General features: G+C 41.7%; 1 protein-coding gene across 1 annotated transcript; it reads right to left on the bottom strand.

Moving 5' to 3' along the window:
* Nucleotides 1–1,406: 1,406 nt before the first annotated feature.
* On the bottom strand, nt 1,407–6,712 carry tmem39b (transmembrane protein 39B). The gene is made up of 9 exons (XM_055863015.1): nt 6,521–6,712; nt 5,470–5,686; nt 4,739–4,958; nt 3,959–4,042; nt 3,552–3,706; nt 2,885–3,218; nt 2,258–2,445; nt 1,925–2,045; nt 1,407–1,787 (listed from the first exon to the last, which is right to left on the bottom strand). The coding sequence occupies exons 2-9, from the start codon at nt 5,598–5,600 to the stop codon at nt 1,554–1,556; spliced, it is 1,467 nt and encodes a 488-aa protein (XP_055718990.1). The 5' UTR covers nt 5,601–5,686; nt 6,521–6,712; the 3' UTR covers nt 1,407–1,553.
* Nucleotides 6,713–16,788: the final 10,076 nt, after the last annotated feature.

Raw genomic sequence — 16,788 nt, 5'->3', positions numbered from 1 at the left:
TGTTCTTGGGGACCTTCAATTCTGAATACTTATGTAAACAAGCTATTTTTTTAAATGTTTTTTTTTATACATTTGCTAACATTTCTAAAAACCTGTTTTCACTTTATCATTATGGGGTATTGTGTGTTAATTGAATTTAATACATTTTTGAATTTGGCCGTAACAACATAAGGTGGGAAAATCCAAGGGGTCTGAATAGTTTATATTACCTGTAAGTGATGTGTGACATCTTGTAGGCCTACATTTCACTGGTACCAAGGTTCTTTATAATTTCAAGAAATCAAATAGATATAGATCTGTGCATCGATCCCACTTTTTCCCCATTGGAATAGGATCCAATGAGTGGCAACATACATTATAATTGAGGGATTCTGTTCATTTTGATCCGGGTGCCCAGGTAGGCATGTTTTGCAACGGTTGAAAGTTTATTGCATTTGGAACCAGGCTGCTTCCCGGCATGAGCCAGATGCCCCTTTCAAAGCCCATGGTTAAGTTGTCTCAAAACAAAAGTGACGTAATTAAGCACATGGACTAATGAGTAGGATTCTAAATTTTCACATGCAAAACTGATTGCTTTTGATAAAAACGCTTTATCTGGCTTCCTCATTAAAACTAATTTGAAAATGTAAAAACATATATTTTATGGAAAAGAGATGTTGAATGTTTCTGGACAATGTAACATGATGCCTTGTTGACATGTCCGGCAACGTACATTACTGTTCAGTTTGAGAAGGGTGCTTCTCCCTCACCACTTTTGCTCGTTCATGTCGTGGGCCATAGACTGGTGCCCTGCGGCTCAGCATAATCAAATCCACCCATTGTCATAGTATTCTAAGGGTCTCACAAATCTGAGTGGTCAAGCCATGGATGGAGTGCATGCCAGGTACTTGAGGTCCCATGGGATGGTTGTTGGAGGATGCTCAAGTGCATTCAATGTGGCTCAGTCAGGTAGACCTGCTTGCCAAGAAAAAGGGGTGAATTTAAGATTATTTTGCAAGATACCCTTGGAAAAATACAACTCTCTTGAGATAAATGTCACCAGCCTGTAGTAGAGTTGAGGCCCCTGAAGAAATTGTAAAATGTTTGAATTGTTCGCTTAAGTTATTAGCAGTTTCAGGGAGCCATGTCTTCTGCGAATAGGCAAAAAAAAAGTTTTTATTAAGAAACACAGCCTAACTATATATAGACACTTTCTTTGTTAATTGTTCACTCTTTGAATATATTGAAATGCTGCATTGCTAATATCTATATTGAGAAAATAATTATATTGACATCTGTTGGTGAAAAGAAGTATAGAGTTGTAGTGAGTGGTACTGTAAAGAGCCCTCTAGTGGGAAACACAATGGAGACACCAGAGAGCACGGTTAACTCAAGAGTTCAACTATAAAATAATCACAGGCACAACCTTGAAAGGAATACAAAAATATGTTTATTTTTATTATGGCAGATCAGAACAAAAACAACAGTGACACAAAATGCAGTTGTAGAAAAAATACAAAGCTTTCATGCGTGTTTTTCTTGTTCCATAATAAATGACCAACAATAGCTTATCTTTAACTTATCTTCTGGTCAGATGAGCTGTTTGAGTATGAGTATGCCTTGCCTAAGACTATTCGGTCTCTGAGAAGCTTGAAGAAGGCGTAGTAGTTGCTGAAGAGAATTAAAGCCAAGGATATCGTCTGATGCCACTTTTCTGAGCATATCAACGAGTAGAGCTGGTAGAATATCATAGCACCTTCCAAGATGATGAGGATGTTCAATATTCGTAAGGGCTTGTTGAAGAAAAACTAAAGGATAAAAATAGAAGGGGAAAAAAAGGAGGCATGTTGTTATTGAACAAACAATGTCTGGAAGTACAACCAGTCCTTTAGCTGTGGCTGCCTGAGGCTCAAACAAGAACCGTCTTGCAGTTGGTGTTACTTACATAGAAGCGATAGTGGGAGACGTCTGAGGGGACAGCCACATTGTAGTGCCCCATGGCCTTGTAAACATTCTTATTGTGTTTGACCAGGACACCCTGGGGCCACATGTACTCTTCCGTCCATCTGTAGGAGAGAAAGGGTTCAAATACCAGATTAATGATTTATATTCAGTTGTTATACCGGTGTCATAGCACTGTCATAACTGTAGTAATATACAACAATTATTAACATGTTATAACTAGAGTAATTAGTGTTATAATCGCTCACAGAACACTGATGAACGCCTATCATCAGTGCTCCTCAGGCCGTGATGCCACCTCATTAGTGGTACTTACATGTGCTGCAGGACGTTGGAGCAGAGAGAAGGGTCTACTTTGTGCCAGCAGCCCAAGTGTGCTGCGGCCTTGTGGAGCAGGTCACAATAGCGCGGGGGCAGCAGGTGTCTCATGAGGATGACTGAGGTACTGACAGACACCAGGATGAAGAGCTCACAGGACCAGCGCTTGTCCACGTACTGTGTGCTCTTCAGAGGACCAGCACACAACCAGAATCCAAAGACAGAAAAACACAGCACCTCAGACATACATTACATTATTATTTATTTAACCTTTAATAAACTAGGAAAGTCATTAAGAATAAATTCTTAATTACAATGACGGCCCACCCCGGCCAAACCCTCCCCTAACCCGGACGACGCTGAGCCAATTGTGCGCCGCCCATTACAACTGCAGGCATTAAGAAATGCAACAATTCCATCTAATGATGTTGACAGATCTCGTTGGCGATATACAACAACGCTGCCCTATGGTGCAAAACAAACAGCTCTGACGACAGACCATAATTTCTCAAATCTCTGTCAGCAGAGCACACTACTTCATAGGGAATTGGACTAGCGCATCCTGCAACATACATAACATAAGGCTCCTCAGTTATAACAGTGGAAGTCAGTTATAGTTACTCACCTTAACAAACCATACAGGTACGAAGGCCACGTAGTAGGCACTGAGCATGGAGCTGACCAGCACCTCCTTCATCCTCCAGTTGAAGTCCATCTTCAGGTACTCCACCTCCTTGCGGATGAGGTCTGGGGAGAGGCAGCAGGCGTGTGTGGGCATGGCCTGGACCCCGTACAGCTGGCTGGTGTGCTGCTTCCACGTCTCCTTCAGCACCGCCAGGTAGTCCCGTCCGCGCCCCACGCTGCCCACCTCCTTCGACCCGATGCTGGTGATGGGTGAGAGCGGACCCACCCGGCGGAAGTCGCAGTTCAACCGGAAAAAGGGAATGTACATACCGAACCTATGGAAACAGGGGATTTCAGAAGTTTCAGGTCCCAATCTATTCCAAACTGACAGGTGGTATATAATAGTTTATTCAGATCATAGGAATCTAATCTGGAATCAGTCGGTACTGTGATGACTAACTTTGAGCTGTATAGGGAACATCACATACTGTGGCTCTGAGACATTGGAGACAGCATTAAAAAATTGTAGAGCTTGACAAATGCTGAAGGTTGATACTAGTGACGTGGTTGTTTGGCAAGTAGTACGCTATGTATGACTGTCTCTGTGTCATTGTGAAGTCTGGCTTGAATGGTTGTGATACTGAGGTCTGACGGCTGACCATACTCACGGGTAACAGAGGAAAAGCAGGCTGAGGACAGAGTAGGTCCTGAATAGGTATATGAGGGAGCGACACAGACTCCAGCCCGTCAGTGTGAGCACAGCAAACCGTGCCATCACTAGGAAGATGGAGTGAGGGAACGAGAGCTTCCCACTCTGTGATGCCTGGAGAGGCCGGGAGAGAGAGGCAGTCAGACAGACATGATGTTTGTTATGCCAAGAAGGTACTATTCACCTGAGGGACAGAAACAGACCTGAGCGGTTTGAGAAAAACAGATAGAGATAGAGGTGCCGGAAAAAAACCTACATTGACAAATATCACACAATAACACTTGCATTATTAAAGAGATGCTCATTGGTGGAATTGTTTACAACAAATCTATAATATCAAACTTGCCAAGCGGTGTGAATTCCTACCTCTTTTACAATCGCTGCAATCAGCCTGCGAGCCAGTATGATGACTGTGAACACCAGCATGTTATAGTCGATGAGGTGGAAGTTCTGCATTAGACAAAACAAAATATTTTATTATGATGTTGTATTACTTACTGGAAATGAAGTTAGCATGCCATGAGAAGTGAAATCATTTATAACAGTATAGTGATAACATTTGGAAAGGAATCCCTTTTCAGATGTAATTTGTCAGATGTCGAAGTACAAAGAATGGACACGGCAAATATGCACACCTGGACCTTCTCCTAAACGGGACATTGTCAATCATTTATAAAATCTGCAGGAACATTATCAAACCTGATACTATCTCCATTATGTTTTTATTTAACTAGGCAAGTCAGTTAAGAACAAATTCTTATTTACAATGACTGTCTAACTCGGCCACAAACCCTAACCCGGAAGACGCTGAGCCAATTGTGCGCCACCCTATGGGACTCCCAATCACGGCCGGTTGTGATACAGTCTGGAATCGAACCAGGGTCTGTAGTGACGCCTCTAGCACCGAGATGCAGTGCCTTAGACCACTGCGCCACTCGGGAGCCCAATGTGGTCAAATACAATCAAACCCTGACACAATGGTAATGAAGTCACCACACAACCAAACAAACAAACTCACACAAAATCCAATCACCTCCCAAAGTGAGCCACAAACAAACCCTAACAGACAGATTACAGACAGACAGCAAACAGCAACACAGTCAGATAACATTATCAGTCAGTGACAGTCAGAGTGGGGGGACTCACCAGCGAGGTGTGTGAGGGGGGGTGTGAGGGGGGGTACCACCAGACAGTCTTGTAGATGTTGACATAGTGGACAAAGAGGGCGATGAGGTGGCAGAAGAACAAGTGCAGCTCAAACAGCACATTCCTGTCCATGGATAACTCTGGGATCTTACAGTGCTTCAGAGGAACCACCGTGTGGGCTGCCAAGGGGGGGCTAGAGATGCCTGTTCCTGAGCCATTCCTAGAACATACACATGATCAGGGGCTTTCAGAAATACTTTGTGTTACTACATGTTCATATCTAAATACTTAATAGGCTTTAACTATTATCACCCTCCATAACAACATGACTGTGGTATAGGCCTACACACTGGGGCAGCAGGTAGCCTGGCGGGTAGGAGCATTGGGCCAGTAACCGAAAGGTTGCTGGATCGAATTCCTGAGCTGACAAGGTAAAAATCAGTCATTCTGCCCCAGAGTAAGGCAGTTAACCCACGGTTCCACGGGTGCCGAAGACATTGATGCCGATTAAGGCCACCCTCCGCATCAATCTGACTCAGTGGGATTGGGTTAAATGCGGAAAACACATTTTAGTTAAATGCAATCAGTTGTAGAACTGACGAGGTATCCCCCTTATCCTTTCCCTATGCAACATAAACAAATCACTCTTACAACAACATATCATTACAACCACATATCACAGTGCTCTACACAGAACCCAGACACTCCATACTATGCCCTTGTCCTCTCACCTTGTCCGAGACCGCACCCCTGTGACTGGGGAGCTGGTAGAGTGGTTGCCATTGCCGACCGAGCCTGGCTCACTGCTCAGTGGAGACCTGCAGTAAGCAGTGCGGTTCGCCCCTCTTCGTCCGCCTGCCATCGCAGAGACTCCAATGTTTCTTTGTCTTGTGTGTTTAAGTTTGTCTGAGCGCTCCTCTTTCTCTGATCACAGTGAAGGAAACCACCCTGATGATTTGAAAAGTTGGTTAATTTTCTTAGTTCTATAGGCGCCACTGCTCAAAAGTTATGTGGTCAGCTAAATGTATGATATACTGCAAACTGGTGATGACATGGACAGTAGTCAATCCAGATTGGGGCTTTACATTTCAATCATAAAAGGTTATTAGTCATTTATAATGCTCAAATAACAGATCATGTTTATATATGACACTATTAAGCAAAACATGTACAGTGACAGATCATGAATGAATGGCACAGTGACAGAAACAATATCTCCATTTGAAATGTAGATTAGCAATTTATTTACTCCAACCTGACCTGATAATAACGTGGCCTGAGTACAATGTGACCAAAATAGTACACAAATCTTGAAATATCTGCTAACCCATGCATCTCCTAGAAGACAAGCTAAACTACATCTAGTTAAACAAATATTTTTGTAGTTGGTAGCTATTGCGATGCATGTTTTGGGTTTTGTATGTAAACAGCTAGTTGATTCCATGTGCTCCTCCCCAATGCAGCTAACTAACTAGTTAAACAAGTTTACTGAATTGTATTGGCATCAACTAACTAAACACATTTACTGTGGAAAGACCAACACCTTTTGCGGAAGCTGACATACAAAACAGATAGTTGCATCATTATGAAGTGACAGGTCATAAATATATTTAAAAATGTAATGCATCTTATCGTAGCGTGTACCCGATAAAACGTGTATTTTCCGCCAAGACGGCAAATGCATGCTCGGCGAAATACAAAAGACTGCGGCCTAACGTAACCACATAAACAGGCTAGCTTATAGCTAGCTAGCAACCTAAATCATACACCATTTAGGCTTACCGGAGTTTGGACAGCGATTTTATCTTAGATGCGGTTGCAGTATATGAAGTACCAAGTTACACAACACAGATTTTCTGAGCCTTTGTTGAAAAAAATGCGCGTTTTCCATTATAATAAACGAGGTTGATCATTGTGTTGACGTGATACTACCGCTGTGTGATAGAGATGGGACGCGGACGTGATTGAGGACATCACGAGGGAGGGGAGTGTTTCTTTACTTTAAAGAGATCATGTAATACCAAAGATTTGTATAGCTCATTGTTCTATCGGTGATAATACTGTATTTACGTAATACATCCTGATAATTTACATCTGGAGATGCAGGAGTTAACAATTTTGCCACAATGCTATGATATAAAAGCTTTTATATTTTAATCTAAATATGTTTTATAGAACTTATTGTGTTTTTGCAAGTGGTACCAGAGTATATTAATTTAGTCCATACATTTTACAGTGTAGTATGAACCCTGCTTTGCTTTTATGATTAGATCAACATAATATGTAGTCTATATTGTTCAATGCATGAATTCGTACTTTTGCATAGACCTTACTGTGCATCCCATTCTCATCAACCTAAAGATGCTTCATTGCGTTCCTGCATCCCCTTTCATTTATTTCTGGTAGGACAGGACAGGTGAATGCAATGGGGTGGATGGCTCCTGGAAATGTGTTTTCGCCTGTCAAGTTCTTTGACGTCTATCAATATGATTGGACAAGAACCCACTATGTGAAAAGCTATGTTATTGTAATTATTTTCTTACCACTAGGTGTCCGCATTTAGTTGGTCTGTGTTCTGGGGAAAAGTTATATATAGGAACATGTCTGAATAACAGGAATTTCTTTGCTAATGTGAAAGGCATCATTTTTTTTTATTTGAATGATGTATTTTATGAATCTCCAGATGCATATGCTTTTGATCCGAAGCATAATAAACGACTCCTCAAATGTAATCTTGAAAGATCTAACCTAATCAGCAGCATGTCCCTAGAGCCATTTGTACTTTTACTGAACCCTTCCAACTAATACCTCACATTTTAGGTTGTCAAATTGATTAACTTAAATAATAAGCATTTCACCATGCACGTGCAATTCTTTGCAGGTAATAAGTATGGTAATGAGTTAACTGCCTGCAGTTTTCTAATAGGGCACATATTGATGAGAAAAAAGGGTGTGTCATCACTGTGGAAAAAGCAGCATATTGTTTCTGACAATGAGCCTCAGAAGATCAAATGGCTGATAATGCCTTCATCCATTCTGAGACAGATATCGTGCATGCTTGCAGTTTCTTTGATGGCTGATTATGTCACAGGGGGAAAGGGTACAAGGTGTAATAATGTGTGAGAAATTATAAGAACCTTTGAGAGATATAGCATTATTGTTGATATGCATTTGGAGGCAGGTTGGGCTCAGAGGAACATATATGTACATATTTTTTATTCCTTTCAAAGGTCACAGATGATTCCCCACTATATGTATTCAAAAATGATCTATTATATTTACAAGATAGTCGCATGAGTCGTTTTTCTGAAAGTTTCCAGAATACCACATGCATCCACTTATGTCAGTACATTTGTAACAGACTACACATTACGAAACTTGTATTAGATAAGATAAACCTCACGTAATTCGGGACTCTCACAAATCATACAAAAAAGGCTTATCTCACGCGGACAGAATTTGGGCGGAGTAAAGCCTCTCACTTCCTCTCTGATTTATTTCCATCCAGCTGAAGTGCCCTCCAGTTGAGGAAGGTTTCCATTAGTTACCACAGCCACAAAGTCAGAACGGCAAACCGTAAACATCGATGAAAACAAATATATGCTTTTTGGTCTTAATTTAAGGTGAGGGTTAGCAGTGTGGTTAAGGTCAGGTTCAAAATCACCTTTTAAGAAGATGCATTGTAGAAATAGACGGGTTTTATGACTTCGTGGCTGTGGTAACTAGTGACGACTGTTCAGGCATCTGAGGAACTGCTTAGCTCCAGACAACAGGAGCTTTATAAAACGTTTTTTATTAAACCTTTATTTAACAAGGAAAGTCAGTTAAAAACAAAGTCTAATTTACAATGACGGCCTACCAAAAGGCTTCCTGCGGGGATGGGGACTGGGATTAGTGGTTCTGCGACGAGAATATAGAGATGACTAGTTTACAGAGGAGTAAAGAGTGCAGTGGTGTGTCCTACAAGGAGCATTGGTGACAAATCTGAAGGCTGAATGGTAATGCACATTTAGCCGCTCGAGAGCACCGTTACTTGCCGATCTATAAATTATGTCTCCATAATCTAGCATGGCTAGGATGGTGATCTGAATCAGGGTTAGTTTGGCAGCTGGGGGGAAAGAGGAGCGATTACTATTGAGGAAACCAAGCCTAGATTTAACCTTAGGCTGCAGCTTTGATACGTGCTGAGAGAAGGACAGTGTACCATCTAGCCATATTCCCAAGTACTTGTATGAGGTAACTAACATATTTCCTCCAACATTATAATGAAAAGGTCCCTCTCCTAAACTTTTATGTTAACACATTCTCTGTTTGAGAGAACGAGAGGTTTTATCTACATAACACAGCCCACATGGACATTTAATAATGTAGATAACATGGGTGGTGGAGCACGTAATAATGCCATTTATTTGGAACCGTTTTCCTGTATGTGGGTGGCAGAAATATTCACACTTCATCACATTGCACTGTGCGCAACCTCTGCATTTATATCTACCAGTCGGAAGAGGGCGTAAAAGAGCCTGGCTGATTTTCTTTTGTGCCTGGCAGTTCGCTTCGACCAATTTATCGCGTAAATTGCGACCTCTCCTATATACAAGTGGTGGATTCTTAAATTCTGCTGGCAAAGCTGGGTCCGAAGTTAAGACATGCCAGTGTTTCTTGACAGCATCTCCCACTTTTCGCGAGTTCGAAGTATATGTGGTGGCGAACATTACAGTGTTCTTTAGCTCTAATGGGTATTTTTGTAGTAGTTCATCTCGTGTTTTCCACAATGCCAAACGAAGAGCTTCATCCACACGTTGTGGAGTAGCCTCTATTGCGTATCTCCGCTGCTTTTCTAGATAGTCCTCTGTCGAGTGGCATATACGGCGCACTGAAAAACTGGCTCCTTCAAAGTCCTCTTTTTAATGGGTCAGGGTGGAAGCTGTCCCCCTGTAATATAGTATTTCTGTCCGTTTTTTTTCTATACAGAGTTGTAAACAGGATTCCATTTGATTTCTCAATCCACATATCGAGGTAATGAACACGTTTAGTGTCATATTCAATAGTGAATTTGAGATTGGGGTCAATGTCATTGAGTAATGCCATAAAGATTGACAGCTCTTCTCCCGTTCCTCCCCATATGCAAAACAAATGTCGTCAATGTATCGATATTACTTCAGGATTTTATTCAAAAATAGATTTTCGTTTTCATTGTTAACAAAACGTTCTTTAAAAATACCCACATAAAGGTCAGCATAGCTCAGAGCGAATGTTTCATTCGCTTTGAGGTAGTATTCATCATCAAACCTGAAATAGTTATATGTCAAAACATATTCAGCCAGCTCTAGTATAACAGTTGTTGGTGGGTATTCGTTAGTATCTCTGTCTCTCAAATAGTGAGCTAGTTTTGGTGCGAAATGCAATAGTCAAGATAGCAGAGTAGGCTCTTTCAACACTGAGACCAACGTTGAGGAAGGGGGTCTTGATCGCGCTGTTGGGCCGGGACCAGCCCCACCGAAAGCGCAGGTCTGTGTGGGTCCAGAGATGGTTAAAGTCCCGAAAGCAGGCAGGGGAGTTCCACCGTCTCAATCAAGAGCTTCAACTGTTTGGAGAGGAATTCCGAAGTTACTGGCTAAAGGGCTCTCTAGTTAATATTCCCTAGTTGACATCAGATGTACTTTTACAGAATGTTCATTAGGACTATAACTTTTCCCAAAGTTGGTCTATAATCCTTTTTTAATTATGCAATGTTACCAAATGAAAAGAAAGGTGCCTTCTGCACTGAAGGTAGGCTAGTCTTCTCCAGGACCCATTGTTGTTCAAGACAGTTACAGTCATTCATTACATTCTTATTGGACTCACATACACTCTTAGAGAAAAAGGTTCCAAAAGTGTCCTTCTGCTTTCCCCATTGGATAACCCTTTTTGGTTCCAGGTATAACCCTTTGGGGAAAAGGTTATACATGGAACCCAATAGGGTTCTACTTGGAACCAAAAAGGGTTCTCCTATGGGGACAGCCGGAGAACCCTTTTAAGTAGATAGTACCATTCTTTCTAAGCGTAGAGTTGGCCTGGGCTACAGTTTAATGATATAGTCATAGACTGAATTGTACTGTTTCAAGGCATTGTTAATGATGGTTACAATATAATTAGTAGAGCATTATAAACAGTAATGAAGTAGCTATATGAGTAGATATAATATGTGGGTGGAATTCAAGTTACACACAATATTGATAATTATATTTCAGATTCTTGGCGACAGGGAACCATCGGATTCAGCTTCCGAGTTGGACGGTCCACGGTGGCAGGCATTGTCCCCTCTGTGGCACAAGCCATTTGGGACTGTCTGGTTGGTGAATACATGCCTGTCCCCAAGGAGGAAGACTGGAGGGCCATTGCTGCCGAGTTCCTGGAGAGGTAAAATTTCCCCAACTGTCTTGGCTCCATTGACGGGAAACATGTAGTAATCCAGGCTCCACCGTGCTCGGGTTTGCAATTCTACATCTACAAGGGTACATACTCAGTTGTACTCCTGGCTGTAGTAGATGCCATCTACTGTTTCCGTGTTGTCGATGTTGGTGCTTACGGCAAGGGAAGTGATGGCGGGACCCTCCGGGACTCTGCCTTCGGCCAGGCACTTCAGGATGGCACCCTGGAGAGTCCACCATCTGCATCACTCCCTGTGGCTGAAGACCTGGAACCCGTTCCCCACGTCTTCGTCGGCGACGAAGCCTTCCCTTTGAGACCCAACCTCATGAGGCCCTACGCTGGACGCCAGCTGCCATTGCCAAAGCCTGTAAGTGTAACAGTACTCTTTTTACGTTGTGTACAATCAATCATCGACACGAACTCCAACTTGTATCACCAGTCATGGAGCTTTATTCTGATAGAAACAGCACAAAATTGCACGTCATGCAATGCACGGCTCACCATCCAACTCTGCACTCACGCACGCTGGTTTGGTGCTTGTTCACTGGGGCATGTAGTTACCAAAATAATACAACAATTACAATATACAATATAATATTTTGAACAATGTACCTGATAGAAACAGCACAAAATTGCACGTCATGCAATGCACGGCTCACCATCCAACTCTGCACTCACGCACTGTACAAAATATACGAACCCCCCCACCAGACACAGTAAGTTGCTAGCTATTATTAGCGGGAATTCTCTACAACAAAATGCACAACAAATATTCACCAAAAAACGCTGCATCTTACGTGTGATGTTCGAATAACATTTACAAACAAATTGATATAAATTGTACATTTAAATCATCACTTCAGAGTATAAAAATCACTTTTGACATACAGTGCTTTGCAACCAACAACTTACCGCTGGTTTGGTGCTTGTTCACTGGATCGATTCTAACTGAAACATCCTCCCTCGTAAGCAAGCTACGCAAACCAGCCAATAAGATGCTATGTTGAGTAGGTGAAGGCAAGACAAAACTAAAACCAAAAACCCATTGGCTTAACAAGGGGCATCACCAATATAACCCTGTTACATAAGTATCTTTAACAAATGACTGTCCAGGGCACAGTTAGTTATTGAATGCGCCTTTGGGATTCTGGCAGCCCGGTGGAGAATGTATCGGAGAGTGCTTGGTCTCAGCCCCTCAAATGTCGATGGCTGCGTGAAGGCCACATGTGTTCTCCACAACTACCTGCGGAGGTCATTCCAGGAGCCACTCCAGATGCAGATGGGCACGCCAAATTGTCACCTACCTGATGTCACCAGGGCAGGTGCCAACAACGCCCCCAGACAGGCACTCCAGGTGAGGGAGAAGCTGACCACCTACTTCTCATCGCCAGCAGGTGAAGTCCCATGGCAGTATGCCGTGGAGTGAAACTGCTCTTTTAAGAACCATCCACCGTTGTCCATAAAATTGTATTTTTCCCCCAGATTACTTTATGTATCATTGTCTCTCTCCATTTGGAAGTTATATTTAAGTGACATTTGGGAGTGAAGACCACACCTTAAAACCCCTTCCCTCTCCCATTAACGTCAGTATTATACACACCTGGCATGGTACATCAGATGAGCAGGAGCACTAATTAAGGTTATACGACATACAGTTAGTATGATAACAAAGGGAAAGGGTGATCTAGGGTCCATACAAATAGTACAGTTTACCACCATGTTCACTGGCCTGACAAAATACAGGTGGTAAAAAAAAAAAATTAGGAAGATAATGTGTTTTTACTTTCATCTTGTCTTAGATCTCTAAAGGTGTAGGGAAGAAATAAGCAGATTACGTCTAAATTGGATATTAAGTACAGGAAAGAACATGACAGGTATGTGTGTTGTAAAAATGTTTTTTTTAATTTTGTATTTTTTTTTACTATTGAAGTGTGTGTGTGTGTGTGTGTGTGTGTGTCTCTGTCTCTGAAAAAAAGAAAATAATATGTAGCCATAACACAGCTAAACAAACAAATGGCCCCTGGACGTCATGGATGCACCGGTGGCGACAACACTTGTGGATGACGTAGTAGAGGGTCTGGCTGTAAAATTGCCACTCGTTGCCCTAGGCACAATAAATGGATCCAGAAAATAAAGAATGTGGCAGAAGCGCCATGGCTGCTGGCCTGAAGCTGCTGACCCAGACCTCTTCTCTTTCTCTGCCCTTCTCTCGCTCTGATACCTGTTCCTGAGTCCTCTCCACTTCCCCCTACAGTCTTCTTCTACATAGACATGAACATGATAAGCCAAACCATTACCTAGCATAACTATAGTTGTTAGATAGTAATCATGGACATGTCACCTACTGTCCAAACGGTTATCTGACCAAATTATCAGGGGTACAGTAGTATCTACCATTTCTATTACTATTTATCTGACATACACACTCACACTCTTTCAAACATGATTATTTGGGAAAGTTATCAGGGGTAGTAACTAGCATAATTTATATGACTATTTCTTTCACACACACACATCTCACTTGCTAGGTTAGCTAGCTAGCTTAAGTTAACTAGCCACATCTAGCACAAGCTCACTACTAAACTGACCTGGCAATCCTACTATCGTGGACACTTGTCTCCAAACAGCATTTTTTTGTTTTTATGTCCCTGTAGCTGTCAGCAGTTGTGTCAAAAAAGACACGGTTTTGAGGATACTGCGAAAATGATTCCTCCATGTGTCTAACTGCATGCGACCATCTGCAAAAGATACCTGCATCAGTATAATGTTAATTGCCTAGCTGCGCAAAATGTTAAGCATTGTTCAAAGTGTTAGCTAGCAGTCATCATCATGAATGAAATCGACAATCTATTGGCAAACCCTTTTTTATCCTTGTCATATGAAGAGAAATACCGAAGAGAAATTATAGATAAAACGTATCGGTGCTCACCGGCCATTGGACATAAACATTACACAACAAATTGGAAATCGCAAATTCAACAATGAGTGGTGTGGAAGGAATCAGTGACAGTGGCTAACTGCAAGCATTGCAAAGCAATCACTAGCCTGCTATTCAGTGGAGTGGCTATGTGGTCCCAAATCTGGGATTAAGTGTCTCTTTCCAAATTTAAAATGATAAACATTCAACATTGGCCATGCTGTCAATGAAGCATGATTTGTTCCACACTCAAAACAACTGTTAACCCAGAACTGCAAGGTCTTGAACTCAATGAAGTCAAGTTAACTGAGAATTCTGAAAAAAACAAGCTCCAACTGAGAAATACATTTTGAATGGTCATCCAACTCGAAATTGTAAAATCGGGAACTCAGGCTTCTTTCTGGAGCTACGACCTGAAGATCAATGATGTAATCATTATTCAACCTTGTTTTTTCTGAGTTACCATTTGTCTTGAAAGCACCATAAATCCAGAGAATGACAGACTTTGATGACAGAATTTGACCACGAAGGACAGCCGTGCCACCTTCCTGTTCAAGTGAGCACAGCACAAGGTGAGTCCAAAAATGTATTGTACGCTACTGCATAAATTATGTAATATGCCAGGGAGATATGTATACTGTAGCTAAGAAAGTATTACTAAGTGTATGTTGTGTAGTAAGCTGTTAGTATCCCATGTGCCTCACCCTAACAATTTGGTCTATTTACCTCTCTTAATTTCACCTACTGTTCTGACCTGGTGTACATGTAGCCTATAACCTGTTTTAGAGAAATGTAATCATTTAATTTTGTAGAGCTTTCATTGTCTGCTTTATATGCCCCCTTTATTTAACATACGGTTCTGACTTGGTGTACAGGGAGAGCACTTTAAGAACAGCCCATGTTCTGAATTCTGTTGCTGTACATTTCAAAAGTGCTAAACAAATAATTATATTGACTATGTCCGTCCTAGCTCGCTCATTAGTCTTAATCGAAATTACGGATTGTCTCTTATCCGCTTGTTGTCCCCTTATGCCATAGTTTGTACATCTCAATTGTCATTAGAAACCACATTTGTTTAAGCAAGTCAGCCATATCAGCTATGTTTTTTTTAAAGGCAGTAAATGAGGCTAAATGAACTGTTTCGTTGCCAGACACGGCTCCGCTGATAACGAGGTGTAGCAGTGGTAAGATGTTGGGACAGCTTTATGTAGGCCTTAACAGTTTGTGGGCACTGTTTGTCACTGTTATAGTGCAATTAATGCATTGTTTAGTGGCTCTGCTGGCATGCATCCCACTTATTGTTGTAATTTTCTTAGCCTCACCAAGATTTACATGCTAAAATCACCCCTGTATTTCACTGTTTAGAGGTTTTCAAGTTCATTGTGCAATTGTAGCCCTTTACTGAAGACGATGGTACTATTCTTTGTGGTACACGTGCTACGGCACCCCTTTGATCTCAAATTAGTGCAGTCACAGTCACGTTTTATTGCGCTGTATGGTCCAGTATAGCATTAAGTCATCATATTCATGGTATAGCCATGCACATTGTTTATAAGAGATGTGAATTGGAGATTGTATTCTGTCATTCACTATTGTATTTTTTTCTTTTTTTTTCTCTTTACTTGCAGACCCCGCACACACACTTACTTTGGTTGAAGCAAGATGCCAGACCACTAAGTGCCTTAGCCCATCCATACTACATGCAGTGCAGTGCTGTTCAGTGCCTGTGCATTTTCAATGTTATTAAACCACCTCAACTGGAATCTTACCTGTCTGTCATCTGTGCCCTTACCAACACACTGGAGTGAACACAAAGTAAAACCTAATTTAAAGAATATTCAGCCCGCCAAGTCATCACTTAATCCCTATGTGATTACTGACTGTATTAAATAAAACTTCCAATGCCAAATAAATTATTCAGGATTCTGTAATTTATAGACAACGGTAGTTCCCAGTCAGACAATTACTATTAAAAAAAATCTGTGTTCCTCAGTGCAACGTTTGGTGTTGTTTTGTCCTCAGTCCTCTTTTGAATTCTGTGTACTGATTCAGTTCTAAATTACCATCGAGTCCATCCTCACATCTTCCATCACTGCAACGGATTGTCCGGACTGCTGAGAGGGTCATTGGCTGCCACCTGCCCTCCATCGAGGTTCTGCACGACTGCAGGGCAAGGAAGATCACCGCCGACCCCTTTCACCTCCCCTTCCTTGGCAAACAGTTCAGGTCAATCATGACCAAAACCTCCCGCCACCTGAACAGTTTCTTGTGCCGTGGCCCTCACCAACCGTCCACCTGGTCCATGACCATCCTCTCCTCCATGGACTTTGCATTCTGCACTATTCATCCACAGACTATGCAAACTAACAGTGTGGAAAGTGATTAGGGACACACTGAAAATCTTAAATTAAATAATAAATACAATATTTGATGAGAATTTAACTAGGACTATAAAATAATGAAAGATTTTAAATATGTAATTACTAAGGCCTTTTGGAATCCACATTTTACACTAAATAATAAGTGATATTTCCTGGGAACATAAAAAGGCACCACTTCATAGTTGTAGGAATAACTCAGCCATCTTTCACCGTCCCCTTTCATCTCCATTGTCCAAAATCCGGTTAGAGAGCAGCCAAGTCGTGATTGGTCCAAAAAAACTGACCAATCGCGTTTCAGTAGACTGCCACATGCTATGTTCATTGGCTAGCATTTCCTCCGA

The sequence above is a fragment of the Salvelinus fontinalis genome, chromosome 15 (genome assembly GCF_029448725.1).
Source record: "Salvelinus fontinalis isolate EN_2023a chromosome 15, ASM2944872v1, whole genome shotgun sequence".
In the NCBI taxonomy this organism is placed as follows: Eukaryota; Metazoa; Chordata; class Actinopteri; order Salmoniformes; family Salmonidae; genus Salvelinus; species Salvelinus fontinalis.
Note: the sequence above shows the minus strand (reverse complement) of the source record. Positions and strands in the feature narration are given on the sequence as shown.